The sequence below is a fragment of the Pyxicephalus adspersus genome, chromosome 8, assembly GCF_032062135.1.
Source record: "Pyxicephalus adspersus chromosome 8, UCB_Pads_2.0, whole genome shotgun sequence".
In the NCBI taxonomy this organism is placed as follows: Eukaryota; Metazoa; Chordata; class Amphibia; order Anura; family Pyxicephalidae; genus Pyxicephalus; species Pyxicephalus adspersus.
In genome coordinates this window covers 58,119,206-58,143,721 of record NC_092865.1, presented here as the reverse complement: position 1 = coordinate 58,143,721, position 24,516 = coordinate 58,119,206, and the positions used below count along the sequence as shown (strand labels likewise).

The window sequence follows — 24,516 nt, the reverse complement described above, 5'->3', positions numbered from 1 at the left end:
AAATACAGGAAGATCAGAAAAGGCCAAAGCAGTGGTCCTCTGACTGATATACAAATAAAAGATATGTCTTAAGAATTGATGTTCTTCTTTATCTGTTTAAATTCTTACTTATTTTCCCACAGGTTCTCTTTAAGGAAAGTAGCATTTGTTTGGAAAGAATCTACAGCAGCTGGCAGGCAAAGTATTTTGTACAGCTAACTTCAGTCAAGGATAAATTACTGCAGTTACATTACGCAGAACATTAGGCCACATTCTCTAAAAATAACAAAAACAAAAAAAAAAGCACCAGCGAAGGATTGAGTGACCGTGGGTCTTCCAGATTTCAGTCCTTGTGTTCTAAGCAGTGTTATAGTGTCACTAGAGGCCTCTGGGGGAAGAGAATGATTTATGACGTTATTACAGTACATATTAGGAGTGGCTCTTCATCTAGCTGGGAAACAAACATCTAAGTGCTGCATCTAAATTCCTGCATCTGTTGCTAGTAAAAGTTTAGGGAAAATATGCTGGTTCTAATGTGCATACATAACAAAAATATAGCCCTTTAAATCTAGATACGAAGGACATATTCATGTCTCATCATATTACAGCTCTAATAAATGGGTCTGTATATCACTGTATGGCAAAAAGTATGTAAACACCTGAATTTGCATCCATATGAGCTTGTTGGATATTCCAAAACAGTGGCCATTCATTTACAGTTGGCCTGTTCTTTTAGGAGTGATTTCCACAAGATTTTGGAGTGTGCCTGGGGAAATTTGTATACATTCAGCATTTGTGAAGTTAACTGAGAAAACCCAGCTCCCATTCTAAAGGCATTTATTAGGGTTAAGGTCCAGGCTCTATGCAGGCAACTTGAGTTCCTCCGTTATGGTTTTGTGTACATGAGCACAGTTATGCTGGACCAGAAAATTGTCTTCCCCAAACTGGTGCCACATAGTTTAAAACATAACGTTGTCTAAAAGGTTGTGTATGTTGCAGCATTAACAGTATCTTTTTCATGAAACTCCTAAACTCAGTGGTTTTGAAAGGTGTTCCCATAATTTTGGCCATATAGTGTATACCAGAGTTTATAAACCGTTTTAACATGAAGGAAACCCTTGAAATAATTTTTAGGTCTTCACAGAACCCCTACTATAATTACAATGCGCACAGCTCACAGTATCTAAGAGTGATAGTGAATTGGAAGAATATCTATTACATTGCTGGCCAGAGGCAAGAATGCCATCCTTACAAATAATTGATCATTGGTGTCAATCAAACTGACTGGAGAATTACAAATTGCTTGTTGCCTAAGGAACCCCCAGCAATTTCTGGAGGAACCCTGGTTGAGAAATACTGGTGTATACAGTTATCCTCCTACTGATAGCTCATTTTAAGTATGAACGTTTTTTAAAAAACAACAACAAAATGTTGTCGTATTTGTAAAGTAAATATTGCTAACCAATCATAAACATAATCTGCAATAAATGTTGTGAGTAAATTAAATTGTTCATCCAACAGGAATAAGGATGTCACCTGTGTGCTAAAACACACTTTATTTTGTTGAAACCATCACACATGCGTATGACAAAACACACAAAAGAGGTAAGAGCAAACATTAAGGTAATCTCCTGCTGGTCCCACACCAATTTAACACTTGTTAGGAAAAAAGTGCATCTACAGTATGTCATCATTTGGAAAATCATGACTTTGTTTGCCAAATAAATCATTTGTATTTATGTTAATGATGAATACAAATTCAAACTGCAAGAACACAACCTCCCTAAAGAAAGCTTCAAGTTTTAGTTTTAGGTTGTAAAAGTACAGAATATTGTTACTCCCAATACAATGTAACATAAAATAGTCTGCAAAGACCAGATTGCACTATTGGTAAATGAAGTAGGGTTCAGGCTGAAGGTAACTCTCAACAAAGATTACTTATTAAGTAAAACAGATTTGCAATATTTTTTGTTATAAAACATATTTTTCCCTCTACATTGTTCACGTTTTCTCTCTGCTGTGCAAATCCTGTGCTCTTTGCATGATCTTTCTATAGATGTGTTTGTGCTCCCGTGGCAGCTTTTTCATACAGATTTACCATGGTAACTATGGCAGAATGCGCCAGTGCACTGCACATTGGCGCAACTGCTCGAAGTCTAAATAAGAAGCACACAAAAAAGGTGACAACCCTGCAAGCGAATTGATTAAGTGTTGACACCTAAGGAGAAGAAGCATCTGTTGATACACCCCGCTGGTGTCATTTAACTGAAAGCTGGTATTAAAATGAAAGATTAACATCGCAGGAGCATGGATAAAATTTTATTTATATTAAAAAACTATTCCAGAACCAAAAAAAAAGAAACACTGACCAAGCCCTACCCTGGGTTATCTCACCACTAAAAGAAGAAAAGGAGCCATGTTTAAGCATTTTAACACAGCATTGTGAAAGAACTAATGCAGAGTGGAAAATGTTGCATATGAATTTTAAATAAATGTTATACACAAAAAAACTAACATGAATTTATAAAAATTGTAGCTTTTATTCATACAGAAATGAGGAGCAGGACCGGTCTATGACACCGGCAGCACAACCCTGCAGACTGCAATGGGAGAGGAGCAATCCCAACGTAAATACCAGAGCTGTTCTGTCATTTTGACAGCTATGCACTGCACTCTGTGTATCAGAACTTGTGTTAGAGGATAGCTCATATGCAGTTGGGGAAAAATTGGATATATTGCCACTACTCTAACAAATGATAGAGTAGTGAGGGGCTGATGGGGTAAGGAGCTAAATGGCTGCATGATTTAGGAAGAGAATATGACCTACCATATGCATTCATAGTTCTGGGTGAGCTATTAATTGAAGCTTGCATAGGGATTAGGGTTTTATGGGAGTGAAAGGAAAATGTGTGTGAAGGTCTGTATGCTTTACCTGCATGGGCAAAGTATAGATTCTCTTTCAGTATTCTAATAATATATCACAAGGTATGCACTGCAAACAAGCCTGATGGAACCACAGAGAATTAAACTCCGTGCACAAGGTATGGTACCCTTTTTGGCTAACAGGGATCTAGAAAACCAAATAAAGCCCTTAAAGTGTTACAAATCTGACCTCTTCCACCCATTCCAATATGAAGGACCAAAAGCTGTTTTCCAAGACCTCCAAAGTGATCAGGTTTATTTTATCTCCCTTGTTACCATATCAAGGCTGAAGGTAGGAGCAAACTTTACTTCTGGGAAATTACCAGGTATTTATCTGCACTTGAATTTAAAAGTTTAAAACATTGGAAAATATCATACATGTTTTTTAGTCAGTTTTAGTAATTTACTGGTGGTCGATTTCACCAATAAAGATGGTTGCCACCATATGAAAGGCAGCACAAAACAAGCATTTGTAGTAGAACTACATACCACATGTTACTGTGTGGTACACCTTCAACCTTGGCCAATGAAAGTCTAAAGGATCTCTTTATACAGCAGTAAATCCAATATTCACCATACATCCTTTGATGGAGAATTGATCGCTGCAGTTGAAAATACATGGACCTGGAAGATTCTCCAATAGAAAAAGTTTGGTGAATGTCAAATTCAATGCTTCATAAATAGACTTACAAGTTTCAAATGAAAAGGGCAGCCAATGTATTCTTTATTAATAGAATTGAGGTTCTGAAATGACCTTACCTCGCTAATAAATAGGCTTGTTTTGAGTTGCAAGATTCAACAACAAACAATAGCTTCCAACTGTCCCTCATTTGCTCATGTAACTAAATCCCTTTGTCATTTTATAAGGCCCACTTTATTAGTGGCGAACCCCATAGTGGAGAACAGGGGTGTTTATTAAAACATTTTCTGCTGATCCCCACTTAATAAAGTAGGAGTACGCAGCCACGATGTAAGTCAATGGATCACCTACTACTATGTCCAGAAAAAAGAAAAAGAAATTGCGAGGTTTATAAATGACTGTCAATGTCTGTCCCATGACGAGAGTGCCATTCCTAGCTAGCATGACTTATTTACTATCTAATAATGGTAATGTACAGCCTGCTGTTACTTATTATTACATTCATAAGAGACCGGACCTCAAAATCAAGCTTGTATATAACACTGAAACACAAAAGGGAAGCATGTTCATAAAAGTAATGTTTATTCAAGATGAATGGTCAGCATGGCAATGATATGAGAGCACCCTCCTCCACACACACCTCCCACTAATGCATTTCACAACTCATAGATGCTTAATTGTCAAGATGAATGGTCAGCATGGCAATGATATGAGAGCACCCTCCTCCACACACACCTCCCACTAATGCATTTCACAACTCATAGATGCTTAATTGTCACATTTGCAGCTGCTCCCACCAGGAGTGGATTTCAAATATGTGCCCAGGTCACTGTTACCATCTCACACCCGATGACAAACTATCTTTGTAAGGGATTAGTCCCATACAGCTGATATCATTATATATATATTGAATATGATATAGTGGAAAGGGCAATAAATAAGTAATAGTTGTTTTCTTCTTGGAAATTTAAAAGCCTACATCTAGATTTATGTTCTCCTTCAACAAATTTTGAACTGGCTACTATGACATATGCATGTATATAAAACACAAGGTTTAGTATTACCCTTTTACTTTGACAAAATGTACTGAAATGGCTTCCAAAAAAATTAAACTTTTTAAATAAAATTAATTTGCTGGTGAATAATCAAAGGACAAATACTCTGCACAAGTCTGTCTCTGAAACCCAAAAATTCCTTATTTTGGCTGGACCTGTTTTGTCTTTTGCACAGCATAGAGTTGGTAACGTCAAGCTGTCAATTACAGATACCACTGTCATTGTAACCAATCTCTGCATATCAGTGGACAGGGGGAGTGTTTAGAGATAAAAATAAATTTTATCTGCTGACTTTTTGAAAGTCAAAATTTGCATGTGATCAACTGTACCTCATGGGCGTGTAGTGATCATACATATTCTACTTGCACAGCACCATCTAGTGGCACAAAATTGAGGATTCTAAATTATAGGTAATCAGGGGATGCTGGGTTGCATTTGTGTTTGTTTAATTGTATAGTATAAGGTTACCATACTGACATGGACATGTACAGAGGAAGGGCCGTAGCCATGACCATGCTGGAAACTTTTGTACTGACAGAGATATGTGAACCCCCAAAACAGCAGATTAATGAGCAAATAAATGCCATTTATTTATTGCTGCAAAGATATATATATATATATATTTGTTTAATGGGACAGTTGAGATGTAGATGATATACTGTGGGGGCTTCAAAACTGGGAAGCAGCACAAGAAGCCAGATAACTGTGCTGCAATTCTATGTGCTAACAGCTGATTGGAGAATAGTTTGGGGAAGGGATAAGACCTATTTATATTACTGAAATGCAGCAGAGGAAAAAAAGGTCTTGTATCCCACCAGACCCGCATTGGGCATTTCATCTGTTTATTTAGCTGTTTGCCTTCCATTTTTTTCTACTATGTTCTAATATCATAAGTGATGTTTGGACACATTCCAATGTACACATATTGTATATCCGGCCATATGGGGACAATGTAATGAAAAAACACAGTTGGAAATTATCTTTTCCATTGTCTTCAAATCTGCAGATTATTATTTATTGCAGCCTCTGTCTGTTATGAACAACGCTTCTGTGTGGCAAACTTGACAAGCTGCATCAGAATGTTCCATCTCTATTACAAATGTGTTTTTCCTGATCTGTCACCTAAGATATTCCGCAGACAAATAATCATTTATCTGACATCCGTAAATCCGGCTGTCTAGAAGAACCGTATCTGACCATCTGAGAAGTGAGACGCTCAACAGTAAGTCATAAAGCGGGTATGCTGAAACCGCGTTAGCTCTTACCACAGAGAAAGCTTTCCATTATAAATTCACTTACTCTCCGGGGGACAATTCCATCTCCGCCTTATTAATAATGGCTTGGGAGGCACGGCTAACAATAATCAATTCTGACATGAAATACTAGCAAGAGAATGAAAAACTAGAAAGGGAAAGCAATTGTGATCATTATAATTATTACTAATCATAAGGCTGGCACCATAATGCAGGCAAAGTGATTGACAGCGGAACTACAGGAACTCAGCGAAATGCGCCAGCCAATACAACAGGCTTAAAGTAAAAGGGAACATTGGGCCAGACTAAATCCAAGGGAACTTTTGATTTGGTCATCACGTAAATGAAGATCTATGACTCAAAAGGTATTTTAAATTGGAAGTTAACTCCATTTAAGAAAAATGCCCTGGCAGCCTTTTTTTATGGCAGAAGAGAATATGAAATCATTTACCATAGGACTTTTTTCTTGTGTACATTGAGCCGCATATTTGTAGCTCAGTGTACATGATTCTAAATCATCCCCAGGTCTAAACTTTACCTTACCTGGGCACCTATTGGCAAGTGCTTGGTGCCAAAGATTGGTAAACAACATTTTTTACCATCAATCTGAACATAGCCTTAGTTTCCTGATGCATGATGCTGTGTGTCCTATACACTTTCCAAATTTTAATAAATTACTTGTTTTCACCTTTTTATTGCATCTTTAAAAGAACATGCAGATTTAGGGTTGTGTGCAAGAGGCAACAGAGCCACAACACCAGGATAATTATTAGTATGCTAGAATATTTTGGGTTGTAAAAAACAGAATAGCAGGGCAAGGAGTGCAGAAACACCTCTGTTCTCCCAGAAGAGATGGTACCTCCCTGGATTCCTAATTTGCAGAACAGGTAACAAGTGAGAAACCATTCCTGAGCCTAGAATACTTTGCAAATACAGTATCATGAATTCACCCTGTATGGGATTTTTATTTGTAAAAGATGTTAAACATATAATGAAGATATCATATAAAACATCTGTTCAAAAAATAATATTCTGCTTTAAAATTCAAGCGTGATGACATTGTGGTATAATATATGGTAAAGAAATCATACAACAGCTGATATTATACAGTACAGCAATTAAATAAGACTTGCTCTTGCACTCTATGTTTCTTTAATGTTTGCAGCAGGCCAAGGAATACTGTCATCATGTTATGCAATATTCATAAAAAATTAAATAAAAGTACTGGAAAATAAATATGTTATAATACATAAATACATACATGGAATACAAAAGTGACTGCAGAGCCATCCAGCGTATTAGATCTGGGGCAGAAACGTCGTAGATGGCATGAATTGCAAACAGCCTTGATTTAAATGGCCTTGCCGATAAAGTGAACACAAATTCTTCTATGTTTTTTTTTTAAATAACTAGGCATTTGTAATAAAATCTAATGCTGTCCTTGGGATATTTAAAAAACGCAGCCGTCTATGTCAGCGCTGAATATACTTTTTATGCAGAGGTACATTTGTATTGCACTATGGAAGTTTAAAGGGACAATGACTTTTTAGGTTGGATATGAAATAAATTGCCCACCCTTGAGATTTTCATGAGCTACACACACTTGTAACATAAAGGTCTTACTTCTACTAATTTGATGGGACAGTGAATAAAACAGTAAAAGAAACAATCCTGTGCATGGCTCTGCAATGATTATGGATGGATGTCCAAGTCGAATTTGAATGGACAGCTTGGGTAGACATAGCTAATCTAACTTTCGCTCTGACATTTATCGCTTGTCACCAACTCTGATTAAAATAAAATTCCTATAGTTTTTGGCATTCTTATCTTTTGACTGGTCCTGTTTCTGCCTCCGCAAAGTGTGTGTTCACCGGTTAAGGCACCATTGACCCTCTAAAGCCACTTTGGCTTGGCCCATACATATTGGAGCAGAAGAGAAAGATTGCTCTGCATGCTTTCATGTGACAAGAAACTACAGACCTACTCAGAAGCCCACAAAATGTAGCTTCAGTAGAAATAAATTAATCTTTGATGAAAGGACCTGCAGTATTATCTAGATATAGTGTAGCAAAAGCTACTAACATCAGCCTAGGGTAACCAATCAACCAATATGTTTTGCTGTAGACTATTGGCTACTGAATTCTAATGGGTATTGCATACCACTGTTTTGTTAAGCTTCCAAATATTCATTTATGGGAAATCTGAATTTCAGTCTACAATCTTATTTGAAATATTGAATTAGTATATAAATCCATTTATATATTAATATAAATGGATTGTAAAAAACTGTTAAGAATTTACAAAACATTCAAACATTCAAGCATTCAACTACCATATACTGTGTAGTACGTTACAGAACCACTAGGTGAAGCCAGAATATTACAGCAAGCTGTCAAACTATACTACATTTTTAGAGTCGCTTCCATTGGCCCCATTGTCTCCCACCAAATTTAGATTAACCTGTCCCCAATGTCCTGAGATACCTCACAAAGCCACACAGCCACTTGTCAAATTCTTCAGAGACTGGTCTGTGCATGTGTTGTTCAATCTCTTTTGATACCTATAGAGAGTTTGTATGTGGCGTAGTATTAATACTTGACAGTGCGGGACCTGGCTCAGAAGTTTCTGATGAGCAGCTCTTCAGCTGAGTTAGTGATATCTTACTAGATCAAGGGCAGGCAGAGACAGAGTTCATATACAGTTTTAAGTCTGCTTTTATCCTATGAGAGTTTGTATTAGGGGCCATGTCCGAGTGTGAAAACTCCGCAGGACTAAAAAGAAAATGGACAATGCATGTGTGGACTCAGGTCAGAAGTTTCTGATGAACGTCTTTGTGGCCTCATCAATGATATCTTACTACATCAAGGGAAGGCTGAGATGGAGTTCATATATCTTCTTCAATCACCTTTTAATCCTATGGAAAGTTTGTACTCGGTGCTCTGTCCAAGTACTTAATGGAGGGTGCACAGTGCACTCATGAGCTCAAATCAGAAGTTTCTGACAAGTGTCTCTGCGGCCTCGTTAGTCATATCTTAAACAATCAAGGTTAGTCACGGATAGAGTTCATATACCTACTTCAATCTCCTTTTAATCCTATGGAAAGTTTATGATCAGTGTTCTGTTAAGTATGAATACTCAACAGGAACGTGTATGTATGGGCACAGTTTCGAAGTTTCTGATGAGCATCAATAGTAATATTTTACTAAATGAAAGGCAGGCTGAGATAGAGTTCATATGTTTTGTTCAATCGCTTTCTAATTCTATGGAGAGTTTGTATTCTGTACAAATACTCCACAGGAATGGATAAAAAGGCACAGGGCACATGTGGGCTCTGATCAGGAGTTTCTGACAAGTGTCTCTGCGGCCTCATCAGTATTTATTGTATTATAGTATATTAGTATAATAGTATTAAATATTACTAGATCAAGGGCAGGCTGAGATGAGTATGTTTATATATGAGTATATAAATATATATACATATATATATATTTTTTTCCAAATACAGAACCACAGAAAATATCAACGGGTGATTTTTACTTTTTCATATCAATACACTGACGTTTCTATGGAGTTCTCCTTTATAATAAGTACACAGTGTTTTCTAGATAACAGGTTCCCTTTGATCTGCAGAATAAGTTGTGTCTTACCAGATGAAATGCCCTTTGTATCTTTTCAGGGCCACACACTGTAAGTAAGCAAACCCCCCAACTGGACCATCTGAACTTTTTACAAGGTTACATTCTCTAAAAGACTTCAGGCCATTGTTGCTGCGGTGAGATATATGTTTATTTAGCTGCGTAAACATGTTCCGTGTCTGCCAACCTCTCGGAACTCTTCATTTGTCTGACCGGTGAAAAGATATTACAGCGCACACTTGTAAAGAGAAACAGCAGACGGCTCTGCTTAAGCTAACATTGTCATATATGAACAGTACCCTACTTCACATCCATAAACTAAAAGGCCAAGTTTATTCAGTATAAACAGGCAGACATTCTTTAAGGTGGGCTGACTTGTGTGTGTTTTTTCTGGAGTTGCCTGCTGTAGAATTTAAAGTGAATATTTCCACTTAAGAATTTATAGAGAACACTATTTTGTTTACTTAATGTGGAATTGAATGCAAAAAAGGAAGATTTGCTATGTTATAGGGAGAATCTCGATTATGTGAATTGTCCCTAGGCAGTACCCTGGAGAATCTACCTTTAGTTTGGAGTTCCTTCTGAAAAACAGCAGTGCACCTTATGTATGTGATGGTACCTAAACACTTCTGTCCCTACACTCCCTCTGATTGGTAGTAACAGGATATTTGAGTCACTTCTCTGAGGCTCATTGTTCTCCTTGCTGGAGACTTTGACATGAGAAAGAAAATCCCTGCCATTATTAAGATGAACAACTACACAATAGAAAATTAAATGATCAGATCTAAAGGTAATCTAAAGTGTATTTAACAGCCAACTGATTGAAAGAGACTTTAGACCAGCCTCTCAAGACCTTTGTGAACATGAAGTCTTGAAATACCTTCAGGTCTTCAGGGAACCCTTGCTATGAATACTATATCCACAGCTCATGGTATATTATAATATTCATATTATCATATTCTATATTAAATAGATTAAAAAGAACGTCTCTTACTTTGCTGGTCAGTGGTAGAATGTCACCCCTACTGATAGCCATAAAGATCATTGGTGTCTCCTTAACTGACCCGAGAGGAAATAACTGTTCATTGATCAAGGAACCCCCAGCAACCTCTGGAGGAACCTAGGGTTTCACGAAACCGCGGTTCCACAAGACAGATCAGACATGTCGGTAAACATCAGTTGGGTTGTGTGTATGAAGGGGCAAGCAAAGCCAATAAGGGAACTTCCATCTGTTTTGTGGTTCACCCAATTACATATATGTCTGGCATGTTCACAAAACAGAAGAACAAAATTGGTGGTGAACCTACTTGGGTATACCAGGCCTTGCCCCTGTAAGTGTTGGTGACCAACAGTAATAGAAAGGAAATAAAGAGAGTACCTTCCAATGGTAAGTCTTGTCAATGGTAACTTGTCTACTGTCTAAGAGGACATAGCTCCTACTCTGGAAAGATCTTCTCTAATTTTCTGTTGTGCCTACATGACAAGAAGTGATGAGAAATCTTCCAAATGGGAAAGAGATGGCCAAACATCTGAACTAATCCCTCCTTGTTTTAAAGCTGAACTTGTATGCAATAAAATGATTAAACATATTTTTAAATATGACTAAACAGATGCTGATGTACAGCACATAGGATGACAATAAACATCTTAGAGGAACAGAGAGATCATTTATGAGTGTGCAGCTCCTCTTTAGTTGTCAAATCAGCAAGCTGGAGTTGTCTCATTTTGCTGCACTGAATAAAGATTCAGAATTGAGATCAACCAATCAGATTACTACATGCCTGCCTAGCATTATGGATAGAATTTAAATTCCATTGTACAACCTGGACTTTAAAAGCAAAAGCCTCACTAAAACACAGAAATTGAAAACAATTGAACCAATTTGCCACACAATATGTACTTTAAAACTTTAAAACAACACTTAAAACAAGATGGCTGGAGAGTGAGTTGAAGTTATTTCACATTTATTTATCCTAACCTGTATTCTGGAAAGAAATATCTTGAACACAAAAGTCAGTCCCTTGTAACAGTAAGGCAGTATGGCACTGCAGGTTTAATGGCTATGTACATTTTCAGATGAGGTACAACAAAAACATGGAAATGGCTTTGGAATGACATCAGAAAGCTTTGCAATGCTGGGCCTCGCGTATGAAAAAAGGACTGTCCATGTTGCCTATAGCATCCAATCGCTGCATGGTATAGACCATCCTGACAATCCGTTTTTCAGACTTTGTCACACACGAGAAGTATTAAGTTGCAACCAGGAGCTCAATATATATCAATATCCTTTTCTGATAAAGTGCTTTAGAACCATATATATATATATAGATATGTATATATGTATCTATTTATAAACAGACAAAAAAAACTTTTGTGAAAATGAAATATACAGTGAAACCTGGTAATGAACTCCCTGTTCACATAATTTACAAAATGTGATTACGATATTTTTACATATCTGTACAACCCCAAAATATATCCGGGTATGAAACTGGATATGCTACATATATATATAGAAAAAAAACATAGCACCAAAAACGGAATCATTGTAACCTTGAAAAGTATTTTAAATACAGAATAAAAATATCAGGGCCACAAAGTGCATGGAAAAATAGTTTCTGAAGGGTCATCCACTGCAGAATTATTATTTTAAGTTATAAGCATAGCGTAGAGGAAGATGGCAGCCCTGAACTAATTATGGCAGATTTGCAATTGAGATTTCCCAGTCTGGCTTCTGCTGCACCAACCTCAGAACTGTAAGATTCCCGCTACATCTATGGCATTTAAAAGCAGCTACAGCGTGAGCTACCCAGAATTGGCCCTAGTTGGTGGTCAGAGCTAGGAATCCTAGCAAATGAGATCTGGCCACCAAAATTCTAAGAAACAGATGGTTTTTCCTGTTTGGCATCTACCAGAAACTAAACTATGAGCTCTGGGTCGACTGATACCAAAAGCAGAGTGGACATTTTTACAGCGGACACTGTGACAATGATATGAGGCTTACTAAAAACAAGTCTTAAATTAAATGTACTAAAAAAAAACAAATATTAAAAACTGCAAAGAAAAACTGCCTTCAGAAACCTAAATTGAATTGAAAGTTTATCCAAAGTCTGAACATTTTTTTTGTATTTTGAATAGAGTGGGGAAGGTCCCTACAACCCTCTAGGTGTCCTTGGGCCCACTGTCAATGAGGTACAAATTTCCCACTAACATCAGATTTTTCCTCACTTTAGAGATAATCCTTTAAATTCCTGTTGTGTCTTTGGAAACATAACTATTTTCTACTCTCTCCAAAACTAATTTAAAAATTTTTTTTTTTTAGATTATATTAAATGGAGATAGTGATTGTAGTATGTGATATTTAATTTTCATTATTAAACAATATATTAAATTAGTTATCATGCAGTAGATAACAAAGACATTAAACAAATGCTGACTACAAATGCTATGTTTTAGAACAGAATTGAATTTCTAAAAAATAAAATAAAACAAACAATTTTAACTATATGATTTCTGGGTATTGTTTCCTGTTTGACAAAATAGATTCTAAAATAAATTCTGTATGCCAAAATAAACTGTATGCCAAAATCTGAACTTTTTTAAAATGTGTTATTAATTTAGGTAATTTTACAGCATACAAAATCAAAGAATAATATTACTAGAAAAGCCTGTATGAGTATCACATACTACAACCAATTGTCCTTCTCCAGTATACTGTATAAAGCAAGCATTAATAAAACTGCACCAAATAAATTAACACTTCAATATACCTATCAGTTAGGTGAATGTGATCACAGGGAAACAGTGCCAAAATATAAAATATATTACAAAATCTGTACTGTCAATAAAATAAGGCTAAAGCACCGTGATGTCGGTCTGTTATTTTTTGCATCAGAGATGCTTCTCTCCCCATGAAAGTCAATGGGATCACAAAAGCAGTTCCAATGCAGGTCCGGGTAGGGGAGTCTGAAGAGCTGCCCGTTTTTAAACGCCCATCGACAAAAGCTCTAGATTTGATTCCTTCAGTAGAAGGTCAGTTGTATGGCTGTCATGCTGATCCAATTGCTTTAATACTTTGAGTCACAGTTGTGGAGCAAACATGTGGATCTGGAACGCCAGAGTGAACGTGTGATCTATATACTATGGGTCTTTATTTCTGGGTAAGTGGCTCAGAATTTACTGAAGTCATACATGCAGTCCTGCAAATTTCTCTAAATACTATACCTTTATATCTATACCTATATATCTTTTTTTTATCATACTTTTGTGGTTTTTGGATACATATTTACAAATTCAAGGTAAACCGTTCTCTATGTAATAACTAAACTTTAGGTTATTGGGAAAAGCTGCCAAAAGGTATACAAAACAACCAGAATCATGTGCATCTGAACTAAGGTAGTCATGCTTTGAAAGTCAAGATTAGGAGAGGTAGATACAGTCCTTAAATCTTTCAGTTATGAAGGTTTTAGTGTATTCGGCATGCTCAAAGGAAACCCGTGATGCCGATGACTTGGTGAATTTGAGAAGGAACTGCTCCACAGTCGTTGCAGCTACAGAGGTCGGTGTGGGTTTTAAGGCTCATCCATGTCTTGCTAAACCTCTGGGATTGAAGAAAAGTTTTAGCACTTTCTGGAATGGAGCATGTGACTCAACAAAGGATTCCGTCAACTCATGCAGAATCTTCCCCTTGTTGTACACTAAGTTGCAGCTCAGTGTTCAATCCTGGCAAATGCCAAGATCAATGAACTGCTGCACATTACACCGCAGCCAACTAAGACAGCCATGAGTCTTGAACCTGAATATTGGCCGACCAAAGAGGGCCAGCCAATGGTGGACAGATGAAGATGGCCAGAAGACTGTGTTGCCACTGGCATTATCCTAGAAGTGGAATGGAAATATCCAAACCATTATAACTGAAATAAGCATAGGTAGAGCCTACCTTGCTTCTCCTCCCTTATTTATGGCAAATTGTCACCTCTAACACTGTAGATGATCATTGTATTTATGTTGACAGTTGAAAGATGAATAGTTAAATCTGGTTGTTAGGGGCCGGTACAGACATTATATAACATTTCATTGGAAGTTCTATGATACCAGCCATTTGAGCCTTTCATATTTAGTCCTTTAAGATCTAATTGAAACCAACTCATAATGGTTATCAGCCTGCATATCACAGGCACAGTCTGATTCATTGCTGAATACAAAGCCTCGTTCTTTTCAAAGGAAAAACATGCCGATGCAACACTGAAATGAGTTTTACACTGGACAAAAAGCAACTTGTATCAAAACTGACAATTGTGTCTAAAGCACCACTAAGTGCTGTGTTCAAATAAAAACAACATTGTACTTATATAATGGTAGACCTTGGTCCTATAAAAAAATGAACGATGGGTACAATTCCATCTGTCAGTATTTAACAGAAATATATCTATGGTCATACCGAGCTCCAAGGACCTGTATTCCACGCAGAATCTGGAGGACAGCTGTGAGTATTACACTGTTCCCGGTCGGGAGGTTTATCGAGCACTTCACAACTAAGGTCATTAAATCTCTCCCTATTGGATTTCTGACACACCACCAGTCTTGTCCTTATGCCAGCTCCACATTTTTTGGAACACTGTAAAATTAAAGTGGTGCAGAAAGAATGAGTGGTTTGAAATGAACAAGAATATAGCCAATCAAGACATAAATTACAGTATTAGCAAATTATAATTTGGAATTTCAGGCACACAGCTCAATGGATGGTTGGAATATTTATATGTTTACCGTATTATTTGCCAATTCTGTATAGACACTCTTGTGATATTTAGACCTCTGCTATTTCACACAGCCAACGCTTTAAAGTGGGACCAAGCAGGGCTTTAATAAAAAAGGGACAGGTGATGTCTCTTCTGCAATAAAATTTACATCCTCGACTGATCAGTTTACTCATCTGTCAAACTTCTCAGCTTTCTGTGGGTGCCAAGAACTAATGAACTTCTCCCCATCTGCTTGGGAATTACATCATCATGGCCCAGTCAATTAAGATGGACAAAGATCAAAACAAGGAAAAGAAGAAGGAAGTATATGGCAGCACCCACAATGGAATGGGGACAGGTGAGTGTAAAAACAAGTTCTGCTTTAAGCTGTGGTGGGGAGCAACTAGTACAAAAGGTTGTCCAACCTGCTGGTTTGTTTAAAGTTGTTAAGTTTGTTTCAAAATGTTTCTGTGAATATAGGCGCTCTCTTTTTTTAGGGGATGGACAATGTCTTGTCATCAGACAGATTATACCCTTTAGGAGTCTAGTGTCTGGCTAAATGATGTGAATTTTGCCTTTTATGGGATCAGCTACTTGGTAATTGGACAGACAGAATGAAGCTGATTCATTGGGCCTGATTTATCAAAGCCCTCCAAGGCAGGAGAGGAGACACTTTCATCAGTGAAGCTGGGTGATCCAGCAAATCCGAAATAGATCTGGTCCAGGTTTTAAAAAAATTTCAGGTAGGTTAGGCAAGCTTTTAGAATAATGAGATCTTAGCAGTTTGCCTGAAATCCCACATTTCAGTTAATTTTTTTTTCAGTTAATAATTTTATTTTACAATCATTAGATTTCTATTCAAAGAGCAACTCGGGTGCCTTATAATGCTAACGTCATACTCCAAATCTTGAGACTACAATGGCACAGGTGATGCTATGGCAGACCAATGTCTTAAAACATGTGTTGACTGGCTGTTTTGATAGCACATTGGCTTATGGTATATGTAGTCACTGACCCAGAACAAGTATTTAGATCATTTACATCAAAAGTTCATCTGAATACTTATTGCAGGTAGGGTGATGCAGAGTATTTAAGCCACAGACATAGCATCATATTCTGAGAAGTAGACGTGAGGAATGGCAGCCTCCATGTTTTTCTTAGGATATGTCAATGAAGTGACTGTTATCAATGTTAGTGACTATTTGTATTATTACTTTGTTAGTATTAAAGCAGTTGAAATGCATCTAAATCATAAAGTAAAAATAAAATATGCTGCAGCATAAAAGTCCTTCCATGTGGTGGCTGCATAGGTTTTTTCAGGCTTTGCGTGCAATAACAAACTTTCTTTACTAGGGTAACAATGATTACTAGCTGTACAATATTTATAGAAAAGTGTTGTCAACCTAATTTTATTTTCCTTATTAGGTCCCCCACATACCTCCCCTCTCCTCCTTTCCAAAAAGATAGCTAAGAAGGCTAATAACAATGTTTGAGATTTCACATCAGTCTATTGGAAATCTTAAGGATTGAAGATTTCTCTTTGGAACAACAGGTTATCTTCTGTACTTGCAGAAGCTTGCAGCCACCACATTACAGACTGCTAAGCTGCAATATCATCTTTGTTCTTGGGTCTACATATATTTTAAAGCAAGTTGGCAAATGAAGCTTACCTCTCCCAGGTTGCCAAGAGCCCATTGTGGCTATGTTCTTGATATACATGGCTGTTCAACTGGTTTGCATGCTTCTTCACAGTTGCCCATTGCCCATCGTAGAATTGTGAAACATGCTCTAATCCATAAAGGGACTATTAGTATTGTTACTAATGTTAGTTACTAATTCTTGTTATTACCGTTATGTTGGTAGTATTGTTAGTCACTATTGTTAGTAGTAAAATAGTTAAATATAGTTGGAAAATGCAGCTTACCTCTCCCCACTTGCCATAAGCCCATTGTGGGCAAGGTCCGGTTTCACACGGTTGTTGTTCAGCTGGTTTGAGTCTTTCTTCACAGTTACCCGCTGGATACCCGTTTCCATCTTGGCAGACCACCACACGGCGCTGAAAGCCCCCAGCACAGGTGCTAGAACACTAAAGGAACCACTTAGTTAATAACATTGTCTTTATGGACAAAGTAACAAAAGAATAATTTGTTTTCTCCCATCCCATTTCCATGGCAAGGCAAATGAGTGTCTTGTACCTTAATCCATACTCTTCAATATATAACAACCTTTTAAAATGGAGGAAACCTTGAAATAACCTTCACAATTTCTTTTGTTGGTGGCCATATACATTGTTTTTTCGCAATGAAAAGAATTTTCTGTACATTGGTGCTTAGTGAGAGGAATTTCCTTTACATTGGTGGGCACTGAGAAGAATTGTCCTCACATTGGGCCTGATTCATTAAAGCTCTTTAAGGCTGGAGAAGACACACTTTTATCAGTGAAGCTGGGTGATCCAGCAAACCTGGTCCAGGATTTAAAACATTTGCTACCAAATAGCAAATGACTTTGATGACATCCAATCCAGGTTTGCTGGATCACCCAGCTTCACTGTTAAAAGTGTGTCTTCTCCAGCCTTAAAGAGTTGTATTGTATCAGGTCTTATTAGTGGGTATTGAGAAGAATGTATTTAACATTTATGGTCAATGAGAAGAATTGCCCTTATGTTGGTGCTCAGTAAGAAGAATTGTCCTCACATTGGTGGCCATTGAAAAGATTTCCCTTTACATTTGTGCTCAATATGAAGAATTCCCCTTACATTGGTTTGCTTTTGAAAAGAATGCCCCTTACACTGGTGGTCATTGGGAAGAATGCCCCTTACACTGGTGGCCAGGGAGAAGAATGTACCTTGTTGATCAGTAGGAAGAATGCTCACAGATAGCTAAAATGATCATTGGTGTAAAACATTGGTCATTTGATTTTTTTTTAACCATTTACCATGTGTGATAATTACTATGCTGCAAGAACGAAGTTAACATACAGTCCACAGATAGCAACCTCAAAAATAGTAAATTTTACCAACACCCTCTACACTACATCATGCTTAATCCTGAGACAAATACACTTTTTTAATTCACTGGTGTCACTTTTTATATGGCCAAATTTTATTGTGGTCACCTGTGATCACAATGGACATCCCAATAATTCAATGAGTATTGATATGGCATTGCCGAACACCTTTGTAGTTTAACAAGTCTCTTCTGTGAAGGCTTTCTGCAAAATTGTGAAGTGTGTCTGTTAGAATCTGTGGATCTGTGGAAATCCAGGACTGGAAGACCTGACTCGACATTGGTCTGATTCTTCACAAAGGTTAAGTTGGCTTACAGTTAGAGTTCTGTGCAGACCAGATAAATTCTCCTCTCAATCTGGAACAGAAAAATTACCCTTCCCAAAGTATTGCCACAAAGTTGGAAGTCCTCAATTGCCTAATATATTTCTAAATGTCTGTTTTTGTATACTGCAGCTTTAACAATGCCTTTCACTGGAAGCACCAGAGCTCAATAATTTAGTGGTGTCCACATATTTTTGGTTGTCCCCAAATAATATACATTTTAATAAATTAGAACTCACCGCTCCCCATGCACCAAATCTCCACTGGTTTCCACCAGACCCTAGGGAATGGTCACTATTCCTGTTCGTAAGGGCCAGGGTTGGGCTGGATTGTACTCTTTGGTCCACATTGGGGGGATAATGAATTGGTCTTCCATGGTCGTGGTTGACATAGTGACAAGAAGACATAGAGCACTCTTGTTCGGATGATGGAATGTCCTCAGAATCACATTCATTTTGGTCAACTGTCTGACCAAGGAAATCCACACAGATAACTTGGCGCATTGCCTTACCCTGCCCACAAGTCACAGAGCACTGGAAGAGAAAGATATAAACTGTATTAAAGTACTTCAAGGGCAAGCAAGAAACTAGAATTTTGTAAAGTAAGTTAGTACCATCAGGGTATATACAGTATTTAGTTGTATGGGTTTGCCTAACGCTTCAGTAAAAAACTGCTATCATTTGCAGATGTAGACTTACGGAACTCCATTCCATTGCTTTCCATTGTCCGCAAGAGGTCACCATACATACTTCAGTGGCAGATGGCTTTGGGAGTTGAGAACAGGCTGATTCATCTGCTACTGATCCTTGATCATCACGGCAACTGACGTACCTCATTCTAGTCCCCTTTCCACAAGTTGCTGAGCACTGGGAAAAATGGAAACAGCATCAGGAAAAGGTTTGAATCTGGATTATAATATAGGTTTTGGCTAAACATATAAATAAATAAATATATATTTCATACATCTCTGCAATATATGCACATTTCCCCATGTTGTGTGTCTTTAAATATTTTATTATATATGCTGAAGAAATACACTTTCCTCAGTGAACCAGGGTGATCCAGCAAATCTAGAATGTATTTGGTCAATAATTGAAAACATTTGCCAACAAACAGCTAATGACTTTTAGGAAATCCATTCCAAGGTATGCTGGATCTCCCAGCTTCACTGATAAAAGTGTATTCTCCCCAGACTTGGAGAGCTTTAAAAATCAAGGCCTATGTGTTTTAAGCATTATATGCTTCTACAGATCCTCAATGGGGTCAGCAATAAAAACCCTTCTACCTTTTTATTTTATTTCAGATTTGTGGTGGTCATACTCATAACAACGAACAACCAATGGATGAATATTTTTTAAAATGAAAACCATCTCTTTATATGACAAAGAAAAATACCACCCAGTGGCAATGTTGCAAAACACAAAAAGCTGTAAAAAATGGTTATTCACCCAGATAATTCAACACTACATTTTGTTCTCTTTTACAGAATATTAAATAAACGCAGATCAGCCAGCTAGCTCGAAGAAGGTGGAGGGTAGGGGGGCTGGTATGGCAATTAACCTAGAATTTTCCTTTCATAAGGTCAAATCCATCCAGCAAGATTTAAACAGCCATCACATGACCGCGGGGCAGCGCTCTGGTGAAACTGAGCAGGGAATCGGAAAATAAACCATTTTGTTTATGTAATAAAATATAAGCACCAATCATCCGTAAACAGAAAGGAACTGACGCATTTCAGAGCTAAAAGCTGGAGTGCAATGAGCAGAAATGAAGGAGGAGTAAGTCATATGAGCAATGTACACTTACAGGTGTCCAGGATCCAAATCTCCACTGTGTCTTGCTGTGGACGATCTGCTTGGTTTCAGGAATGCCTGGGCATGCAGCTGTTTCACAGTCCTGTCAAAGTCAGTTTGGTATGTTAGGCAGTTTTTTTTCTATAATTGATGGCTTTTAGAACTTGTTGCTAAGAAAAGCAATGTTAAAGGAGGATTTGCTGATGTCATTGGCAGGCATTTGATATACAAACGAGGCCAGGTTTAGAAATTTTACTGCACATTCCAATATCCCAGAACCTCTCCAGTTTCCCCCAAGCTTTATTATACCATTGATTTATTAGACCATTGGCTTCTGATGTGATTAGAGTCAAGGTATCCTAAACAGACTCTGTGCCTTTGACCTTTATAATCACAGGGACAGGTTCTCTTACACACTCACTACCCTATTCACTAATGCTTTTATATGGTGCGTCTCTAGCTAGTCTGTGGAAGCTCTCAGAAATATTTGGTGCTTCTGGGTAAAGGGGACCAACAGACTCAATCCTTTCACTGCTGAATAGCGACCAATCTTCAGGGCTGTCATATTGGGGTGGGGTGGGAAGCAGGCCAATAGCCTTATGTAAGTTTTAACACTACAGCTACACCTACAGCTCAGGAGTTATAAGTCTCCAGGGCTGCAAAATGTAACCCTAAAAAGGGGAACAGGTCACCCCTCCTATTGTGTTTTTTCCCCCACCTGCTAGATTGTAAGCTCTTCGGGGCAGGGTCCTCTTCTCCTGTGTCACTGTCTGCATTCTGTCATTTGCAACCCCTATTTAATGTACAGAGCTGTGTAATATGTTGGCGCTATATAAATCCTGTTTATTAATAATATTTATAATATAAATAATACACCTTGTGTAAGTTCCAACAATGGCCTTAATTTTTAAAAAAAACTCTGAAGAAGATAGACTATCATGAGAGAACATAAATGACCCAAAAAATGGGAATGGATCTGGTCAAGGATTGAAAACCTTTGCCAACTAATACCAACTTTTAAGAAATCTATTCCAGGTTTGGTGGATAACCCAGATTCACCTATGATGATCTATTTTCTCCAGTCTTGGAGAGCTTTAATAAATCAGACATAATGACTGATGGAGTTTACATGGGGTTAAGGCTCAGGAGTGACCGATCTCCAGGGCCAAATGATGACACGTGGAGGTGGGAAGCAAGCTATTACCTTGTGTAAGCTCTGACACTGACTTTTAGAACTTACATGGGGTTTAAACCTACAGCACAGATGTTACCAATCTCCAAGGAAACACACTGTGATAAGGAGGGGTGCAAGGCCATAAGGAGGGGTTGAGACCCCTAAATCTGTGTAAGCTCTGACATTGACTAAGCGAGTATACATGAGGATTAGACCCACAGTGCTAACAGAGGAATAAAGCTGCTGGACAAAACAAGTATACGGGGCTTAGGGTGGGGGTGGTAGTGGTGAGCTTTCAGGGCAACCTGCAACTTTGCCTTGAATGGGAATAACAACAATTTACCTTTGAAGTTTTGCCAGTTAAATCTTTGATTTAGTAAATTATTTTTAAATATATATACTAATTTTTAGGAGTTAATACTGGATCAAGCTGCAATGTGTGCAATGCCTATTTTGAAGATCTAAGATTAATATTAAATCTGCAAAAGAATACTGGCTCAGGTGGCAACTACAGAAGATATTTACCCTTACTTTAGGAGTTTTTTTTTAACAATTCCTGATTTAGTCTCTTGAATTGGAGATAGGAAATTACCACACTGGGACACAGAGAGCAAAACCACCATAAAAACTTCACCTTGGCTTTAACCATTTCTTATTCTATTTTCAGATACGCGTTAGAATGCATGCACAAACTGACGCTTTCACAATGTGTTCTGTGTTAGATGCTGCTCTAAGCCAGGGAGCTTTATTTGTACAAGTGCTGCTGGTATGGACAAGGATAGTAGGGGAAGACTCATGCCAAGAGAGAGAAAAATAGAGCTAGAAAAATATTTTCTAACACTCATTAAGAGCTTTTGTTTACAGTGTCCTGGTCACTGGGTCATCGGCCATGCCGGCCAAAAACGAATGGCCTGGGGAACTGTCTTCTAATGTCTATTGGCACCTTTACACTGTTGCTTTCTAGTTCCCAGATTAATGTGAGTACAAAGAAGCTGTGTGTCAGTGTATGGCTCTCACCTGGGTGTCAGTAGGTCGAGTGGCTGCATTGCATTCGCTGTCATCCACCACGGCCCCATAAGCACCCACAACGCATTTCACAGCTCTCCTCTGATAACCTGTGCCACACGCTGCTGTACACTGCGGAAGTAAACAATGTTAGGAAGATGATTGCTCATTGCTTCTTAAAGGACATTTTCAGACTAGTGGTATTTTACCATGCCGTTTGCCACCGTTTGACATCTAATGTCCAACATTGCTAGGATTTTAAAGGTGTTGGCAAGTGTCTGTGCAGGGATTTTCAACAGGCTGCAAAAGCCTAGCAGAGAAGTTCTTTTTTTGCAAGCTGCACCAGTTCACATCCATGGAAGTGGTAGGAGTGGCAAATTCTTCTGGATGCTACAGGTAGTGTTCAGAAAATTACTTAGTAACAATGCCCAAATACTATAGCATGTAAAATAAGGGATAAGTAACAGATCCATTTGGTCCAACGATAACCATTTTTGCAAGTGGTTTTGAGCAGCAAAACGTAGTCTGAAAATGCCCTAACATACAAAAGTCAATGCATGCAGAAATCTTTTTTTATGTTCTTTAAAGAGTAATTCCACCTTTGAATAAATGGTAAGTTTTAAATGCAGGACAAATACAGTAAAACTGTAAAAATCTAAACAAGCTACAGATCTTTAGCATATTTGGTCCTCAATTATAACGTTCCATCGGTTACTTACTAAATTAATGCAGCATAGAACATTTTTACCAAGACAGAGGATGCAAGGTTAATGACATATCAAAGGAGAAAAAGGCTGCAAATGAGCAGAATCTTATACCTCAGTGATTTTAGAAAGAACAGGAGCAAGATTTTGGAAAAGAGCGTTAAAATGCAGTGTTTCTTTAAGTATTTGAATCATGCCATTTGAAATGTAGGTCAGTTTGCTAACCTACTGGCTGGGATTAAACATGCTTCATTTGCTGACTCCCCAAGTAAAACTTAAGAATTTCCAATGGTATGAGGATTTTTGAAGTAAATTTGATTTTTCTTCTTATCATTAATCCTCATACAAGGAATTACTGCCGAGACACTGACCAGATCTTAAATCCGCTGAAATAAGAAGGGCAGAAAACGCACACAATGATTCAGACTGAGTATTTCACCTTTCTATCCAAAAGGTGGCGTGAACCATCAATTACTAATGCAGCAGCCAATTACTAATGCGTTTGACCACAAGTAAATGTATGTTATGTATATTCAATGGTGGACTGGTACTTAAAGTATATATCCAAACTTTTGGTCTAGGACCTGGATAGAATGGTGGAAAGCTTTAAACTTCTGTAATGTTTTACTGCTATGCAGGGCTTCATTAGTGATCTTTACTCTCACTTCCTATCCTGTTGAAAACATATCAGACAGAAAGTAAGGAAAAAACAGCAACAAAGGCAAAAATAAACATTTTGTAGAATAGGTGAGGCTAGAATCTACAGATTTGTAGTTTTGTCTGTGTTGATGTTGCAGATTATCTACGAGAGATACGTCCTCTCTAGGCAAATGTTTGTGAGTTGGACAGGAACTGATAGGAAATCTCTCGGAACAACACAAAAGGGAAGAGATACTTATTGCTGAGTATTACTCAGAAGCCATGGCATTTGATCACATGATCTTTGCCAATAAGGAGGATTAGCCAGTCTTACTCTTCTGCTGCTTGTTTAACTACTTCCACAACTAGCAAGACAGCAAAGTGATTTCTATAGTACATTCCTACTTATGAGCATGCCAGGGATTCCAAACCAAAATAGCTGTCAGCAATTAATTGTAATGCTCAGTTAGTATGGGGCTCTATGGATAAGAGCAAATCTCTCAGCCTAATGCTAGGAAGAAATAGAACAGGCATTGGTAAAATGTTGTTGTTCTACTGTCCAATCACAACCTGTACCTGACCCTAGATCAACTGTGTTGTCCCCCGAAGAGGTCACAAATCTTGCTGTGCTGCCTTGCCCAAACCAAGACT

General features: G+C 37.8%; 1 protein-coding gene across 1 annotated transcript in view; it reads right to left on the bottom strand.

Annotated features, from left to right (window-relative positions):
- ADAMTS9 (ADAM metallopeptidase with thrombospondin type 1 motif 9) overlaps positions 1-24,516 on the bottom strand; it is a 146,410-nt gene that overhangs the window by 44,072 nt on the left and 77,822 nt on the right. Inside the window, exons 22-27 of the mRNA XM_072421214.1 lie at positions 22,535-22,654; positions 20,357-20,446; positions 19,249-19,416; positions 18,790-19,083; positions 17,147-17,308; positions 14,925-15,101 (exon numbers count right to left, since the gene is read on the bottom strand). Of these exons, the coding sequence (XP_072277315.1) occupies positions 14,925-15,101; positions 17,147-17,308; positions 18,790-19,083; positions 19,249-19,416; positions 20,357-20,446; positions 22,535-22,654 (1,011 nt within the window). The remainder of the gene's footprint in view (positions 1-14,924; positions 15,102-17,146; positions 17,309-18,789; positions 19,084-19,248; positions 19,417-20,356; positions 20,447-22,534; positions 22,655-24,516) is intronic.